The 14,712-nt window shown below is 48.1% G+C and overlaps 1 protein-coding gene across 2 annotated transcripts in view; it reads right to left on the bottom strand.

Annotated features, from left to right (window-relative positions):
- Positions 1–14,712, bottom strand: part of LOC111153851 (dihydropyrimidinase like 2) — a 118,276-nt gene that overhangs the window by 48,664 nt on the left and 54,900 nt on the right. For both annotated transcript variants that reach the window (XM_022513121.1, XM_022513129.1), the window contains exons 2-3: positions 14,221–14,309; positions 12,378–12,562 (exon numbers count right to left, since the gene is read on the bottom strand). In XM_022513121.1, the coding sequence (XP_022368829.1) occupies positions 12,378–12,562; positions 14,221–14,309 (274 nt within the window). The remainder of the gene's footprint in view (positions 1–12,377; positions 12,563–14,220; positions 14,310–14,712) is intronic.

Here is a 14,712-nt window from a genome sequence, read left to right as displayed (position 1 = left end):
GTCATATGCCTATTCACTCCAGCCAAAGGCAGCAGGAATATCGTTGAATAGAAAACTTTCTGTCCCTCTAAAGAAGAGAATCTATTTCCTTTTTATCAGCTTTTCCTGTCCGTCTTTCTAAGGCGAAGAGGCCTCGCCATTTAATGAAAATCCCAGTTTTACCACAAAGAGGAATGATACCTTTTCCAGCTAGTCTCTAGAAAGGAAGTTTTTGGTAGAGATGAGCTTTGCATGGTGGAAAAGTTTCTCTTTGTGAGGACAGAGAGGGAACTTCTGCCAGCACTCGCTGCTGATAGTGACCGAAAATGCACCTAAGACAGGCTAATACAGAGAGAAATATGTCCCATGGGAGACAGGGCTCAGCAGCCGTCTCCGTCCCATCCCTGAGGTCACCCACCTCCTGGGCTTTGGTCTCCCTGCGGCAAAATGAAGAGACAAGCAATAAACAATCCCTAAGTCCCACACACGGGCCTCACCTGGAGCTCCCAGTCAGGTGTTGTACCATCATCCAGCCCCCAGGAACAAAGATTTTGGTGGTCAAATTTTACCTGTCCTTGCAGCCAGCCATTATTTAAAAGTAACTTTTTCGGGCACCTGGTTGGCTCAGTCATTAAGCGTCTGCATTCGGCTCAGATCGCAATCCCAGGGTCCCGGGATAGAGCCCACATAGGGCTCCCTGCTCAGCGGGGAGTCTGCTTCTCCCTCTCCTACTCCCCCTCCTTGTGTTCCCTCTCTCGCTGCCTCTCTCTCTGTCAAATAAATACATAAAATCTTTTAAAGAATAAAATAAAATGAAAGCATCTTTTTCCTAACTAAATAAATGGGCCTTTTTGTAGAATACAAGGGAGAGAATGATCAGGTATCTTAAATTTCCCACTAAGCAGGATATGAAATTCAGCAAAGCAAATCCTCCTTTTCCAAAGAAAGGTGGAAATTATGTTTCCTGGGGCCGGGGAGTTCTCCAATAACAGACTGAAATGCTTCCAGCAAGAACAGAAATTTGGGTGATGGAGAAGATGTGCTACCATAATGGCCCAAAAAAAAAAAAAAAAAAGCGCTGACCCCTTTGATCAAATCTCGATGAAAGCAGGCGAGGCGTATAGATGACGAAATGTGGACGGGATTGCTGAGGTCAATCGCTACAAAACAAAGGTACCTTCAAATACTTCAGGGTCCAGGCATCACGATAAAAAGTTTTCACTGTCAAAATGCAAAACTAGGCTTTAGGGCCGACCCCCCCCGGCCCACGTAACCTCAAATGCATCATCCCACTGAATCCTTCCTGCAACCCTATCAAGCAAGAAAGTCTGATCCAGGTCCTTCGGATGATGAACAAAAAACCAAGACAGGATTTCAGGGCAACCTGCCTGAGCTAATGAACACACAGCAGAGTCTCTTCCAGAATCAAGGGCTCCTGATCCCCAGCTCTGTGAAGACAAGTTGTCAAGAAGTGCAGGCCTCAAATTCTTTCCACTCCACCGCATGCTTCTCCTAGGATCCTCTCCATAAAGGAAAACGCAACGTGCAGAACAGCAATCCCCAAATGGTCAGGTTTTCCTCCCTGTCCTTGCTCCTCCTCGAACGATGCCATCTGCCTGAGGTGTTTCCCAATCACACGGGTGAAGAGCTGAGCCCGGGGAACCTCGAGAGGGGTCATGCCAAAGTGAGTCAGAGAAATGAGGAAAGACGAGGCTCAGGCAAGGGCAAGAAGACCTTGGAAGCAGCTTGAGTGACGGGACACGGCACCATCAGGCCCCGCACAGAAGAGAGCTCCTGGGCCTCCCAGAAGCACGGTTAAGTTCAGCTCATGAACGCATGATGTCAGTTACGCCTCTCCATCACTACGGCTTCTCCCTCTCCCTCTGCCTCTCCCCTTACTCGTGTGCTCTCTCTCTCTCCCAAATACATTAATTTTTTAAAGATTTTATTTATTTATTTATTTGGCAGCGGAGAGAGAGAGACAGCAAGAGCAGTTAACACAAGCAGGGGGAATGGGAGAGGGAGAAGCAGACTCCCTGATGAGCAGGGAGCCCGATGCAGGGCTCTATCCCACGACCCTGGGATCATGACCTGAGCTGAAGGCAAATGCTTAATGACTGAGCCACCCAGGCTCCCCTAAATTAAAAAAAAAAAATTTTTTTAAATCAATAAATGAAAGTTGGATCAAAGAGCAATAGTGATAGAGCTTGAACACCAACATCTTTCTGTTTCAAGGAGATGGATATTAGCCCAATGCCCGATGGCAAACTCTAGGTGGGGGCTGCATCTAGAGCATCTGTGAAGCACCTGGCCCAGTGCTGGGCACAGAGCGGCATTCGTAAGCACACTTTTTATCTGTTAAAAAGCAAACAGCACCCCTTTATTCTGTGACCTGCAGGATCTATCCTCCCAGAGCCTGGATTAGAATCCCAGTCCTAACACTTGCAAACTCCGTGGCTTTATGCAAGTCTCCTGGCTTCTCTGGGATTCCCATTCATTTCCTCATTTATGGCATGAGCAGAAGCCCACCCATCTTCAGGGCTGATGGAAGAAGTAGAAATGGCGGGCATAGGGCTGGGCTGGCATCAATGTTCCCTGGTACCAATGACCTGCTCCCTCTCAGTTACCCCACATCCTTCTAACCATCTCAAGTGCAAAAGACAGCCACGCCGCCCCACCCTGGGAATTCCTGCAGGCCGGGGGGGTAGGGTCCAGAGAGAGCCGCTGAGTCATTTAGTTTCTCAGCTCATACGAGGACAAGAGAAGTCAATGCAAGCCCCTCAGAGGAACAGTGATGTTCATCCGGGTTTACCTGAGACCACCCTGGTTGATCCTGTTGTCCTTTGGTGACAATCAGGAGTACCCCATCTTGCTGTCAAACGTGCATTCATCTGGACAAACACTAGAATGCACGTCCCAGTCATAGGGCTGAAGCCCCCATCCAGCGCTGTCAAATGCACTGACAACACACCACCAATACTGGGCTCGAGCTGCAACAATCTGGCAGGTCTGCATGTAAAATTCTAAAGCAAAAATGACATTTCCTCCAAATACCAATGCCACAACCCCCTTCCCTTGGGCTCAGTATCCCCAAAATATCTGTCAACCCCTCAGGACGTGGTTTGCTAACGAAACTGCCTTCTTCCCTTCACGATGGATTTGTTCCGTCTGCCTTTTGACCCCCATGATTTTGTAGCTAATGAATCCAGGCAAGAAATAAATAAACAATAAATAATAAAGACTCCCAGCTGGGTGCGAGCAGCAGGGAATGTGCATGTCCAAGAAAAAGCAGCTGTTTGTCTCTGCCAGAACTGGCCAATAATGGATCAGAAACCGGCACTGTCATCTCTGAGGGGTCTAACACGGTCCCTTTATTCAATGTCAAATACAGGTGACTCACCGTGCCTGCCCAGAGAAGAGAGAGCTCAGCATTCTGCCCGGACTCTCTCGCCACGCTCTCTGCGTGTTGGGCCCCCTATGACTAAAGCCCTCCTTCCGTAGAACACCCACTGGGGAAGAATTTGTCACCAATGCTGCCAGAGGAGTGACCCCAGGCTGGGCTCGTGCGCTCGGTGAGCTGAGGGGAAAGAGGTATTTGTGCAGGGAAAGGAACGCAAACCTCCTTGCTGAGCCTGCAGGGAGTCCCCACGAGACACAGAGGGGCCCGCGCGTCCAACAGCACAGCCACGACCAAGTATCAAGTTGGCCTCGTCTGAATTCCTGTTTGGCTGAAAATTCAAATCTGGCAAGAGTTATTGACTCGATGAGCTGTTTCCTAGTGACATCGCTTTGCATCTGTGGGGCGGAGTGTGTTGTCAAGAAATTTGAGACCCAATTTTTCCAGTGATTATTTGGAGGGGAGGCAGGAATTGAAAAGTAAAATTTTAAATTTCTGTATGAGAAGCCATTTTAGAGGGTTTCAGAGAGAGAGAGAGAAAGTCATTATTCCTGCTAGGATCAGAACACAATGTCCATTACAAGGGCTTGAAGGCAACACAAGCCTTGAACTCACCAAGTGGCAGCAAAGAGAGGTGAGCCATCTGGAATCAGCTCACACGTGACTGCACCCTTGGAGCCAGAGAGATGAACAGCTCATCCACACACCCACTGACACATCGATAGGTAGGCAGACATTAGATTATGCAGATGGATTAGACAGATAATACAGATTTATCTAAATGCATTGACTAGATAGAACAGATGACGATAAATCATATACAGAGATGAGAGAGGAGATACACAAGAGACAGACAAACAGAGATATTAGACAGACACGTAATAGATTAGATAGGTAGACAGACTGATCAATCGATTCACACATGTGCCAAGTGTCACACTAATCACTTACAAGTTGTGGTACAAACCACCTCACTTACTTTGCACATAACTCCACCAACATGTCCCCACATTACGGTCGTGGGAACGGCCATCTAGAACTAAGGTATCACATGATCCCACTCATGCAGTGCGTCCTAGAAAGGACTAAACGGAGGTTTTTGGCCCCGTGGAGCTCTCTCACCCCTGCCTGCTGTGTCGCCCTCTGAAGCACGGTCCAGTCAATTTCACCCAGCTGGCAGACAGAGGCGGGGACAGAAAATCTGAATGGTTGCCTTAAAAGTCTATGATTCTATGTTATTACCAGGCTCTTTTGATTTTTCCCTCACAGGCTCCCCACAAGGAAGGATTCCAGTTCTGACCTATCATTAGAGGGAGATTAGGTCATAAACACTACTGATTCAACCTAAAGACAGTAGGGTTTTCTCAGGGAAACCAGCATAGCAGGTGGCCCACAGGGCTGGGGACATCAGTTCACATCCCAGCTCCAACCTGACTTCAGCCCTCCCCCAGCACCCACCTCCCACCCCACTTCCTCCAAGTGCTAACCAATGCCCTATGAGGGCGTTAGCCAAGTACACCCTCCCAGGACACCAAGGACAGCAACTGAAGGAGGAGGCCCGTTTTGGTGACCTTAGCTCAGCCCCAACCTATTTCTTTAAGTTTTGTTTTTTTTTATTTGTTGGGGGTGGGGGGAGGAGCAAGAGAGTAGCAGGCCCAGGGAAAAGCAGGCTCCCCACTGAGCAAGGACCCTGATATGGGATTCGATCCCAGGACTCTGGGATCATAACCTGAGCTAAAGACAGACGCTTGGCCGGCTGAGCCACACAGGTGCCCTTCCTGTTTGATAAGCTTCTAGAAGCCACCTGGCTACAGAATCCATACACCCCAGGCCCGAGACAGTCTAATCCTCACCCCCCTTCACAAAGAGGACAGGGGAGAGCAGGAAGCAGAGGGCAGAGGGCATCTCTATCTTTCAGAAAACCTTGACAGGGGGCGCCTAGGTGGCTCAGTCTGTTAAGCGTCTGCCTTCAGCTCAGGTCATGATCCCAGGGTCCTGGGATCCAGTCCCACATCGGGCTCCTTGCTCGCCGGGGAGCCTGCTTCTCTTTCTGCCTCTCCCCCACACTCACACTCACTTTCTCTTACAAAAATAAATAAAATAAAATAAAATAGAAAACCTTGACAGATAGTTTCAGCTGAACACCAACTGCTGGAATAAGATCCCTAGATCCATAGCTTTTAACCCTGGCCATTACCTGGAAGTTTTAAAAAACTAATGCCCAGGCCACCTAGAACAATTAAGTCAGAGGTTCTGGTCTCTGAAGTTTGTGAAAACTTCCCAGGGGAGTCTAGTGTGCAATTGAGGTTTGGAACTACTGCCCTGGTTCCCCCCAAAATTCCCTTCCCTGGAGAGGCAGCCTCAGCCAGAGCCCCAGTCCGCCCCCCACACCCTCTCTATCATTAGGGGAACATTTAGTCACATTCAAAGAAAGCTGCCTCCCAAATGGGTTGACCAGAAAGAACTCTAATTTCCACTCACTGTAATTACCCTTTATCATGACCATGGCAGTTAGGACGGCCTAAAATCAAGAAATTTGGGTAAATGGCTTCACCCAAGAAGAGCAGGAAGTTAGAGGCAGAGCTCTCAAACCCAAAGAAATAATCATTTTCCAAGGAAAAAAAAAAAAAAAAAAAAAAGGGAAGTCTTCTCCAAGAGGACAAAGGGGCATACAGCCCAAATGGAGTGATCTGAGGCCAGAACTATGAATGGTAGATAGGAAAACGCAAACACCTAGGCCAGCCACTCCCTAAGACAGGCATCTGTCCCTTTAAAACACTGTGTGTCATTAATTTTGCAAATGAGGACAGGGTATTTACCTATTATGGGCTTTCCGGAAAAGCCAAGCAAAGCAGTGGAAACCTAGGTAGGGAAAAGGACATGGGTGCTCTGTCCCAGTTCCTGTCTTGAACAGAAGGAGAGATGACACAAAAACCACCCCAAACTTCCCATGCGGTTAGGAGTTTTCTTCAATGACTAAGTGGGTATGTCCCTACTTATTAAACGTCCTCTTCCTCTACAACTCCGCTGTGCAGGGAGCAGTCACGTGGCTGGGTAGGGAAGGGAAGCAATGGGGAAGGCAATGTGGAATGGGGTGGTTTCCGAACTGTGCTTCCCTAAACCCTAGGATTCCCCAGAGGTAGAAGGGCTGTCAAGACGGGGAGCACAGTGAGAAAGGGGTGAGGACCTGGGCTCTCCCACAGCCAGAGCAGCTCTGCCTTCAATAGCCTTATCTGCCAGGTGGTGGGGAGCAGGAGGGGGAGGGCTGCCCAGGTAGGATTTTACATGAGAAGAGGGGTCCCAGGACAACGATGTTAAGCTATGAAGGGCCCCTGATCAGGCAGCCAGCAGAGGCAGCGTCCACACAGCCTAGGTGCCCTATATGAATGGACAGGGCATGATCCGTGCCTTCCAGAAGTCTCTGCCCAGCTTACTGAGCCAGGACCTAGAACAAGGGTGTCCTCGGATACATATGTGTCATGCAGGCTCTAACTTAGCCACATGGAACCTTGATGCCATAGGATACTGACCACTGAGCCTATCCCTCACCATCCGGAGACTAGGAAGAACTTGCTGGAACTCAACATTTCCACTTCCCCGGCTACCACCCTTGGCTCTAGCTGTCACTGCGGGCAACAGGGTTGACAGGAAGCTCCCAAAAGTCTGAACAGCTCGCTCTATGGGAAGTCAGAGAATGGGCTCCGGGAGCATCAGAAGACTGAGACACCCCAAACTCTGAGGATTGCCGCCACATGTCATGCCATAGGGCCTACAGTCCCAAAGAGGAATAGCTCTGCTTCTGGAGGGGCCTTACCCTAAACCCCGAGGGCGATGAGGCTGGCTGATCGAGCCCAACCCAATAGCCTCCTTTATGAAAACAGCACTTAGTAAAGTGGGTACTCGGACCTTTGGGAAGAGCTGTGTCATCTCTCAGGATGCTTCACCTTTTCCCTCCCTTCCTCCATCCTGCTTAGCAGCTTGTAGTAGGTGATCAGCCCAAAATTCTGCAGGGAGTAGACACATTCTTCCAATCATGCCGTTCCTGGCTGGGACTTACATGGCGCCACCTGGGTAGGCCCAGTCCCATGGGATCTGCTCACAGAGTGACCTCGCCCACATGGGCCTGGGGAGATGTGAGCAGAAGACAGGAGGAGCCTTCACCGACAGCCCATCGGCTAACGTGGCTTTCTAATCGCCAGGCCACAGGCAGATTCTGTGGCCGTGACTTTGGTCCTGGACTTTGAAACTTTAGTCTGATGTGGTCGGCCTTTTTTATAAACACTTTCCAACCCGAGTCAAATGAATGGTGCAAAGGGAATAATCAAAGTATCAATTACAGACAATTCATATTATAGTGTGTGTGTGTTCACACGTGTGTCCTCATCAGAAGCAGGGAGCAAACCCACACGCCACATGGATGAAGAAATGACAAGCAGGAAATGTACCACAGCGACACCCCAAGCCACGTCTCCTGAGGAAAGCCTGGCCAGTGGAGCCCTGGGAAGCCACCTCGCCTTTCTGTCAGGCCTCCCGCCTCCACAGCCGAGTCTCTGCAGAAAGGACAGAGACGGACCTGCCCAAGGGGAAGGCTGCTCCTCTCTCACAGTGGTCAGAGCTGCTCCTCAAACAGCTCAGACCCTGTGCGCCTAGAGCAAGCTCTCTCATAGGACAACCGCCTGACAGTGCAACCCCGCCTCCTCCTTCAAGAATGATCCAGACAGAGGGAGAGGTAGGAGCGGTCCCCGATCATGACCTTAGTTAGGCCTGGAGCAACCGGGGCTCTCCCCTCCTGCCTCCCTCCCCCAACTGCCATGCTGGCTGACAGCAGACACAGGGGTCACTGTGGGAGACAGCTGCTTTCATCGAAACAGCCACGATGGACATCAGACATGCTAACCCCACCCCAGGATTCTCAGTCCTCTAGCAGCGTGCTCAGATAAGTGTGAAACCAAGTCGCCTTAGAGTCTCCATTCACTTATTCATTCATTCATTCAACAGGAAGTGACCATGGAGCACCTGGGGGGGTTGGGGACACACTGCTGAGTGCATGGGGAGGACTGAAATGAAAGGGGCAGGAGCCTTGACCAAACTATAACCCAGGATGGATGCCCTGAGGGCCATGGGATAAAAATCCAAGGTCTGCAGAGGCACGGAGAAGCCCCTGTGGATTATGGTGAAGGGGGCTGAGCAGGGGCTCTGGGACAGAGTTAACACCCAGCTGGGCCTCCAGGGGTAACAAAGCTTCCTGGAGGCAAAGAAAAGAAGGTAAGGGCATCCCTGGCTGAGGTGACAATGTGAGTCCAGACCCGGGCAGCAGGACAAGTTCACATTTGGAGGGCTCTGCTGCCAGAGCTGAGTTCCTGGGCAGGAGGGAGCCACTGAGGGCTTCACCGGAGGGAGACCGCACTTATCCCCACCGTGCGGAAGAGCCCAGCGTGCAAAGACAGGTGCAGGTTGCAGAGACAGGATCCCAGAGGCAGTGGGGAGGCCAGAGCTGCAGGTGTGTTTTCCACGCCCACCACCCACACCAACGCAGGGGATAAGTGTCCACGAAGAACGCCCTTCCCCCCACCCAGGGCCTCACGTTTCCCGTCTATAAAATGGACGTAACCATTCCCATCTGCTTCCCCGAGATGCTGGGGTCTTCCCCTTGATGATCATAAAGCTCCCGAGGAGGCGAGCAACACTTCCCCCACGATGCAAAGCCAACCTCCGCGCCCCCGCCCCTGGGCTGAAAGGGGCCCACAGGGCACGTCTGGAAGCTCCGCCCACCCATCGCTGGATGGAAAGGGCAAAGTTGCCGGCACGGAGCGCCCCTTACAAAGATCTCCTTGTGCCATTCTCAATGGGAGGCTCTGTCTGATGGCAATAATATTATTTTCTGCTGCTGACGTGTCACCTCCATTTTTAAACTTGGACGGCTCAGCTACATTTTCCACCTTGGGCAGCGCCGATGCAGACAGACCTGAGAAGCACGCGGCAATGCAGAAAGATGGGAGTAAGATGGGTGTGGGCGGGGAGCACCAATTTACTTCGATGACTTATTTCTGCAAGTGTTCACTGCAATCTTTTCAAGTGCCCTGAGCACTTCCGTTTGGCCTCCAGACTCATCGAAAATCAAGCTACAATCTCATTGAAGGAGGAGGTCGAAGGTACCAAACAAAGTCACATGAAGCAGCTAGCTCTTTCTCTTGTCCAAACTGTCTCCGTAAAGTGTGCCCGTGCCAGGGGACTCACTGGAAGCCACTGCAGAACGTATGACCGGCAAGCAGAAAAAACCCTGACTTCCTCACCTGTATTATTCCCACTTCCTAAGCGAAGGGCAGGCCGGTGGGCATTCAATAGAGGTCAGTAACCACCTGTGCTTATTTGCAAGGTAGTTAACTATTTTTGTCAGGCTATAAAAGCAGTGGAGTTTGGGGTGTGACAACTCTGACTAAATCCCCACAATCACTTTCACTCTTTGGGGTTTGCTCATTAAATTCCCTTACTCTTTGCCTTGAGTTGCATGCATCACAAGCCCTATATTAAAACATGATCACAGGGGCGCCTGGGTGGCTCAGTGGGTTAAGGCCTCTGCCTTCATTTGGCTCAGGTCATGATCCCAGGGTTCTGGGATGGAGCCCCACGTCGGGCTCTCTGCTCAGCGGGGAGCCTGCTTCCTCCTCTCTCTCTCTGCCTGCCTCTCTGCCTGTTTGTGATCTGTCTGTCAAATAAATAAATAAAATCTTAAAACAAAAACAAAAACAAAAACATGATCACATTCTGCCCAACTGAGGAGGGCAAATGGTCCGGTCCAACTCCTCACCTTCCCCTTCATTCTGACCTGCCATAAGGACATCTGCTGACTGTTCTCAGCCCCCAGGCCAGGGGCAGGACTGGTGGAGCCGTCCCTTGTTCCTGCTCAGAAGGAGCCCACCCAGAAGGAAGGGAAAAGAACCCCAGAGCTGCTGAGGAGGAAGGTCAGAGAGAAAGTCGGAGCATCGGTAAGAAAGGATGTGCCCTGGCTCATGGTGAAGGTGGTGAAGGTGGTGGAGGATGGAAAAGCAGAGAAGAGACAAGAAGCAGAAAGAGGGACAAAAATGGGTTGAGTATAAGGAGCGAAAGGCACATTCAGGGATGCAGGAGAGGAAGAAACAGAATGATGGGGTCTTTCAAGCAAGGCTGAGAGAAAACAGGGGTTTTACATATCTGCTGAGCAAAGTGTGTTTGATCAGAGGCAAACTGTCTCTGAGCTCAGTGAATCACCAAATGTGGGAGCTGAAAGGGACATCCGAGGTCCTCTGGCACAAATCCTTCATTGTAGAGATGAGCAGCCCTGCCAAGGAAGGTGACTTGCCCGTGGTCACATAGCAACTTAATGCTGGACGGATCCCAGAATGTCAGACTCCAGGTTGGGGGCATTTCCACCAGGAAGTGCTCCTACCTAGCCATCCCTCCAGTGAGAGCCGTCACTGGCCACTCGCTCGGGAAATATTACTTGTGGCTTCTTAACACTCTGTGACCAACGTGAGGGCCTACAGGGGCCTCAGATGAATTCCAAATGGAGGCAGATTATAACCTTGATGTGGCTCTGGAGGCTGACACCCAAGCAGTCTGTGCTTCTCAAAGCTCGAGTATGGCTCTGCAGCCAGCCCGAGGACGGGCAGCCATGCCTACTGGCACCAGGTGAGGCCTAACAGACGCCACTGACAAAATGGCAGCCTTCTGCAGGAGATCAGGATCCTGAGGTGTGTACAGGGGATCCCCTCACCTCTTGAGAATGGCCCCCATTAGGTTAGAAGGTGATGTGTGCAGCAAAAAAAATAAGTAGTAAGACTTAAATCTGCAGGCTCTGTCCTTAGAGAGCTGAACCAAGAGAGAACGGTCCCTCATCCTTCAGGCACTCTGGAGACTGGGACGAGGACTGAGAGAAGACCCGGAATGCGCAATTTAAAATGTAGGGGAACTCAAACTACAGAGGGATGGCAGGGTAACATTCACCTAAGTGGTAAGGTAGAAAAGAGGAAGTGAGAGACTAGACCATGAAGTTACAGAGGAAACAAACATCATTCTGGAAAATAAGCAGTAAAATGGGTTTCTCTAAAGCATAAAATAGGAAAGTTCTTTCTACTTTGACCCTCTTCTGAACTGAATTATAAGTTTTGAAGATAGACTATATATTTACTTTCACTCTCAGAGAAACTTGTTTTTTACCTATGTGTCTGAAGGGCCACCATGTAGCTTGCCCACCTCCTCAAAAAAAAAAGATCTGTTACAGGGACACAGGAGACACACTGGAAATTGACATGCTACAAGCAAACTCTTAACATGCGTGCTATAATTCCAGGAAACAGACTTTAGATTCAGATGAAGGAAAAGCATGAATTCTTTGGAGCAATGCATGAAGGACACCCAGCTGTTGGTGCTGGCAATTTTTATATCTAAATGACAATAATATCTGTGCATCCCTCTCCAAGCAGGACTGTTCAATTCCATTTATGTCAAAGCCAGGCCATTTCCCCCATTTGATTTTCTCAGCAGTAGAATGGAGGCTGCCACTTCAACATTTCATTTACCACACCCCATCTTCACTCCAGGAAGATACACCCTCAGGAACTCCTTAAAAACCAAAATCAAATACTTTGGAGCAAAGGCTCAAAACAGATAGCTTTGACAATTACTCCAAAGGCTATGTCTTTAAAATGACCACAATCAAATCATATTTTCAGGTTCAGGAAGACAAAAGTTCAAGCAGAAAAGCAAGAAGTCATTCCTTCTATCCTACCAAGATTCTCTAGAACCATAACCTCCAGTTCACCTGGACAACTCTGAGTTGGACATGAAAATGAGGACAAGGACACCAAGACAGATGGCTGGCCCCACCCCACCCCCTTCCACAGGAAATCAATCCACTGCTCAGTCCAGCAACTTTTAGAAGGAAAGAACCAAACAACAAAGACTCGTTTTCAAATGATAATGGCTCCCAAGCTCTAAGATTATTTTTTGTAAGCTCTCTTACTGATCATGGTGGTTCCCCCAGCCAGGGCTGCCTTGGTGCCTTGAAAGAAGTCATCAGCTGACGTCATTCCTTGGTCAGGCATCTGGAAGCGGGTATGGACATCAATCCCTCCAGGGATCACCATCCTAGAATGGGCTTCGATGGTCTTCACCCCTCCTGGCACAATCAGGTTTTCCCCTATTTGCCTAAATAAAAAGGATGGATGTTAACAGCTGTAAATGAACCATCCCCAGATCGAATGGCATCTGACAGACATTTCATGAAGCCAGCAACCATCCTCCCCTAGGTTCTATAGACTTTTTGGATTATTGTTCATTTTCATAATATGTGCGCTTCCCAGTCCCAAGTCGAATTAAGAGGCAAAGCAGAGCATACTAGAAAACGAAATTTAAATAAATCACCAGAAGCCCTGATCAAAGAGGTTTAGTTGCCAGAAAACCCCTATGATCAAAGGATAATAAGACCCCCAAGATATCTACAGAAAAGGCCACAACACTTTCTCCTTAACACACGTAGTTGAACTCATTATCTCACAGCAATTCTCTCCAGGCCTGGCTACAGGTTACAAACATTTATTTTCAACCCTGAGAAAGCAGGGGTGGAAAGGCAGTAGGAGAACAAAGCAAAAGAAAAACAAAACAAAAAAAGTGAACATGATGATTACAGCAATTTAAAAATCTGGAAGCATGCACTCACCAACCCAGATACTAAGGACAGAATAACTGATATCATGTTGGAGGACACGGATTCATTTCCAATTTTTAAAAAACATCTGGGCTACATCTTCCTATCAGGTTTGTTTGTTTGTTTTTCCCAAAGGAAAAAGTAATCAAGGAGGAGTCGATGAAGTTCTAAAACAAATTAGTGTTGATTAAAAATAGCACGCAGGCTTGCTCACTTCTAGGCCAGTATCATGCTGCCTTCTAATTGGGGGAAAATGGAACATGAAAGTCATGGTATTTGAGAGCCTGGAACGGAGAATGTCACAAGCGAACACACATGGAGAAAACATTAAATGAGGAAACGTTAAAACCTATTTTAGGTTCATAAATCAGGGTGTGAGTTTCCAGGCAACAGACACATCCACTCCAGTTTTCCACTCCTCTGGACTGGTTTGCTGCTAGCACTTGATGAATGCTGCTTATTTAAAAGATGTCATTTGCTACAGTGTTTGTCTTTAAACAGATGTGCTCCTTCTCCAGAGCCCTGTGAGCTGTCCCAATCCGGAGGGCAGGATACTGGTATATACTCAGCTCACTTAACCCTCTGTTGGTTCTCTTCTGCGATACAATACACAATAAACACAAGGGCAGTCTTACTTGTGTTTGTTGCCACTTATAGAATGAAACCTACCACGCCCTCAGGATGAGGCAGTACTTTGTTACTTGGTGAATTGTTAATTTGGTGTCCATGCCCCCCCCCAACTTGGATTTTAATTAAGAAAGCAGATGTGTTATCTTGGTAGAAGAGACTGTAACACTCCATTTGTGTTTTAGATTGGGCAATCCACCGAAACAACTACAGTCTAGGAAAAGCTTTAATATATTCAACAGATAATAAACCAAGCATTTGAACTTGCAGCGAGATACTGTGTCACCTCAGTTAAAATAGTAAATTACATAACACATAAGGAAATGGGTGTGCATTTAATTGTGGCTTTGAATTCCCTAAATGTGAATTTTCAAGTTCACTACTTACCACGAATCAAAATGAGCTTAAACAGACCCTAAGTTAGTCAGTCTCTGAAGTCTCCAAAGTTTGATCCTATGTACGTGAACTGTAAGTAATGCTTAGGAATACGGGGAAGGTACACAAATTCATCTCTATAATGAGTTATACTTACTTGATCAACCCATCTTCCATGTATATGTCTGCATAGAATGACTGGTCATCATTAACAATTTTACCTCCTTTGATCAGAAGACGATCGCTCTGAAACAAAGAAAGTAGTAAGGTCACAATTCATACCTGACCTATAAGAAACACTGGTACTAACTAAGACAATGAGCTAAAGACATATTTTTCACTATTCAAAAGAGATGCTCAAAATGAGTCAATTTTGGAAAGGTTCAGTGACAAAGGGGAACCTGATGGATAACTTATTCATCACTTGATGAGTCAGAACCTACTGGCAAAAAGCTCAAAGCTTATCCTGAGTTTAAAAACAAAACAAAACAAAAACTATCCCTTCCCAGTTAAAGAAAAGAGAGAAAATGAAAGAAGACACAACAATCTCCTTTAAAGAGCAATGAAAACATTTCAGATAAAGAAGACAATATTTTTTTTAAATAGCTTTAGGCTAAACGTCACTTTAAAAAAAAAATACACCCACATG

The sequence above is a fragment of the Enhydra lutris genome, unplaced genomic scaffold (genome assembly GCF_002288905.1).
Source record: "Enhydra lutris kenyoni isolate GAN:26980312 unplaced genomic scaffold, ASM228890v2 scaffoldscaffold3, whole genome shotgun sequence".
Classification (NCBI taxonomy): Eukaryota; Metazoa; Chordata; class Mammalia; order Carnivora; family Mustelidae; genus Enhydra; species Enhydra lutris.
Note: the sequence above shows the minus strand (reverse complement) of the source record. Positions and strands in the feature narration are given on the sequence as shown.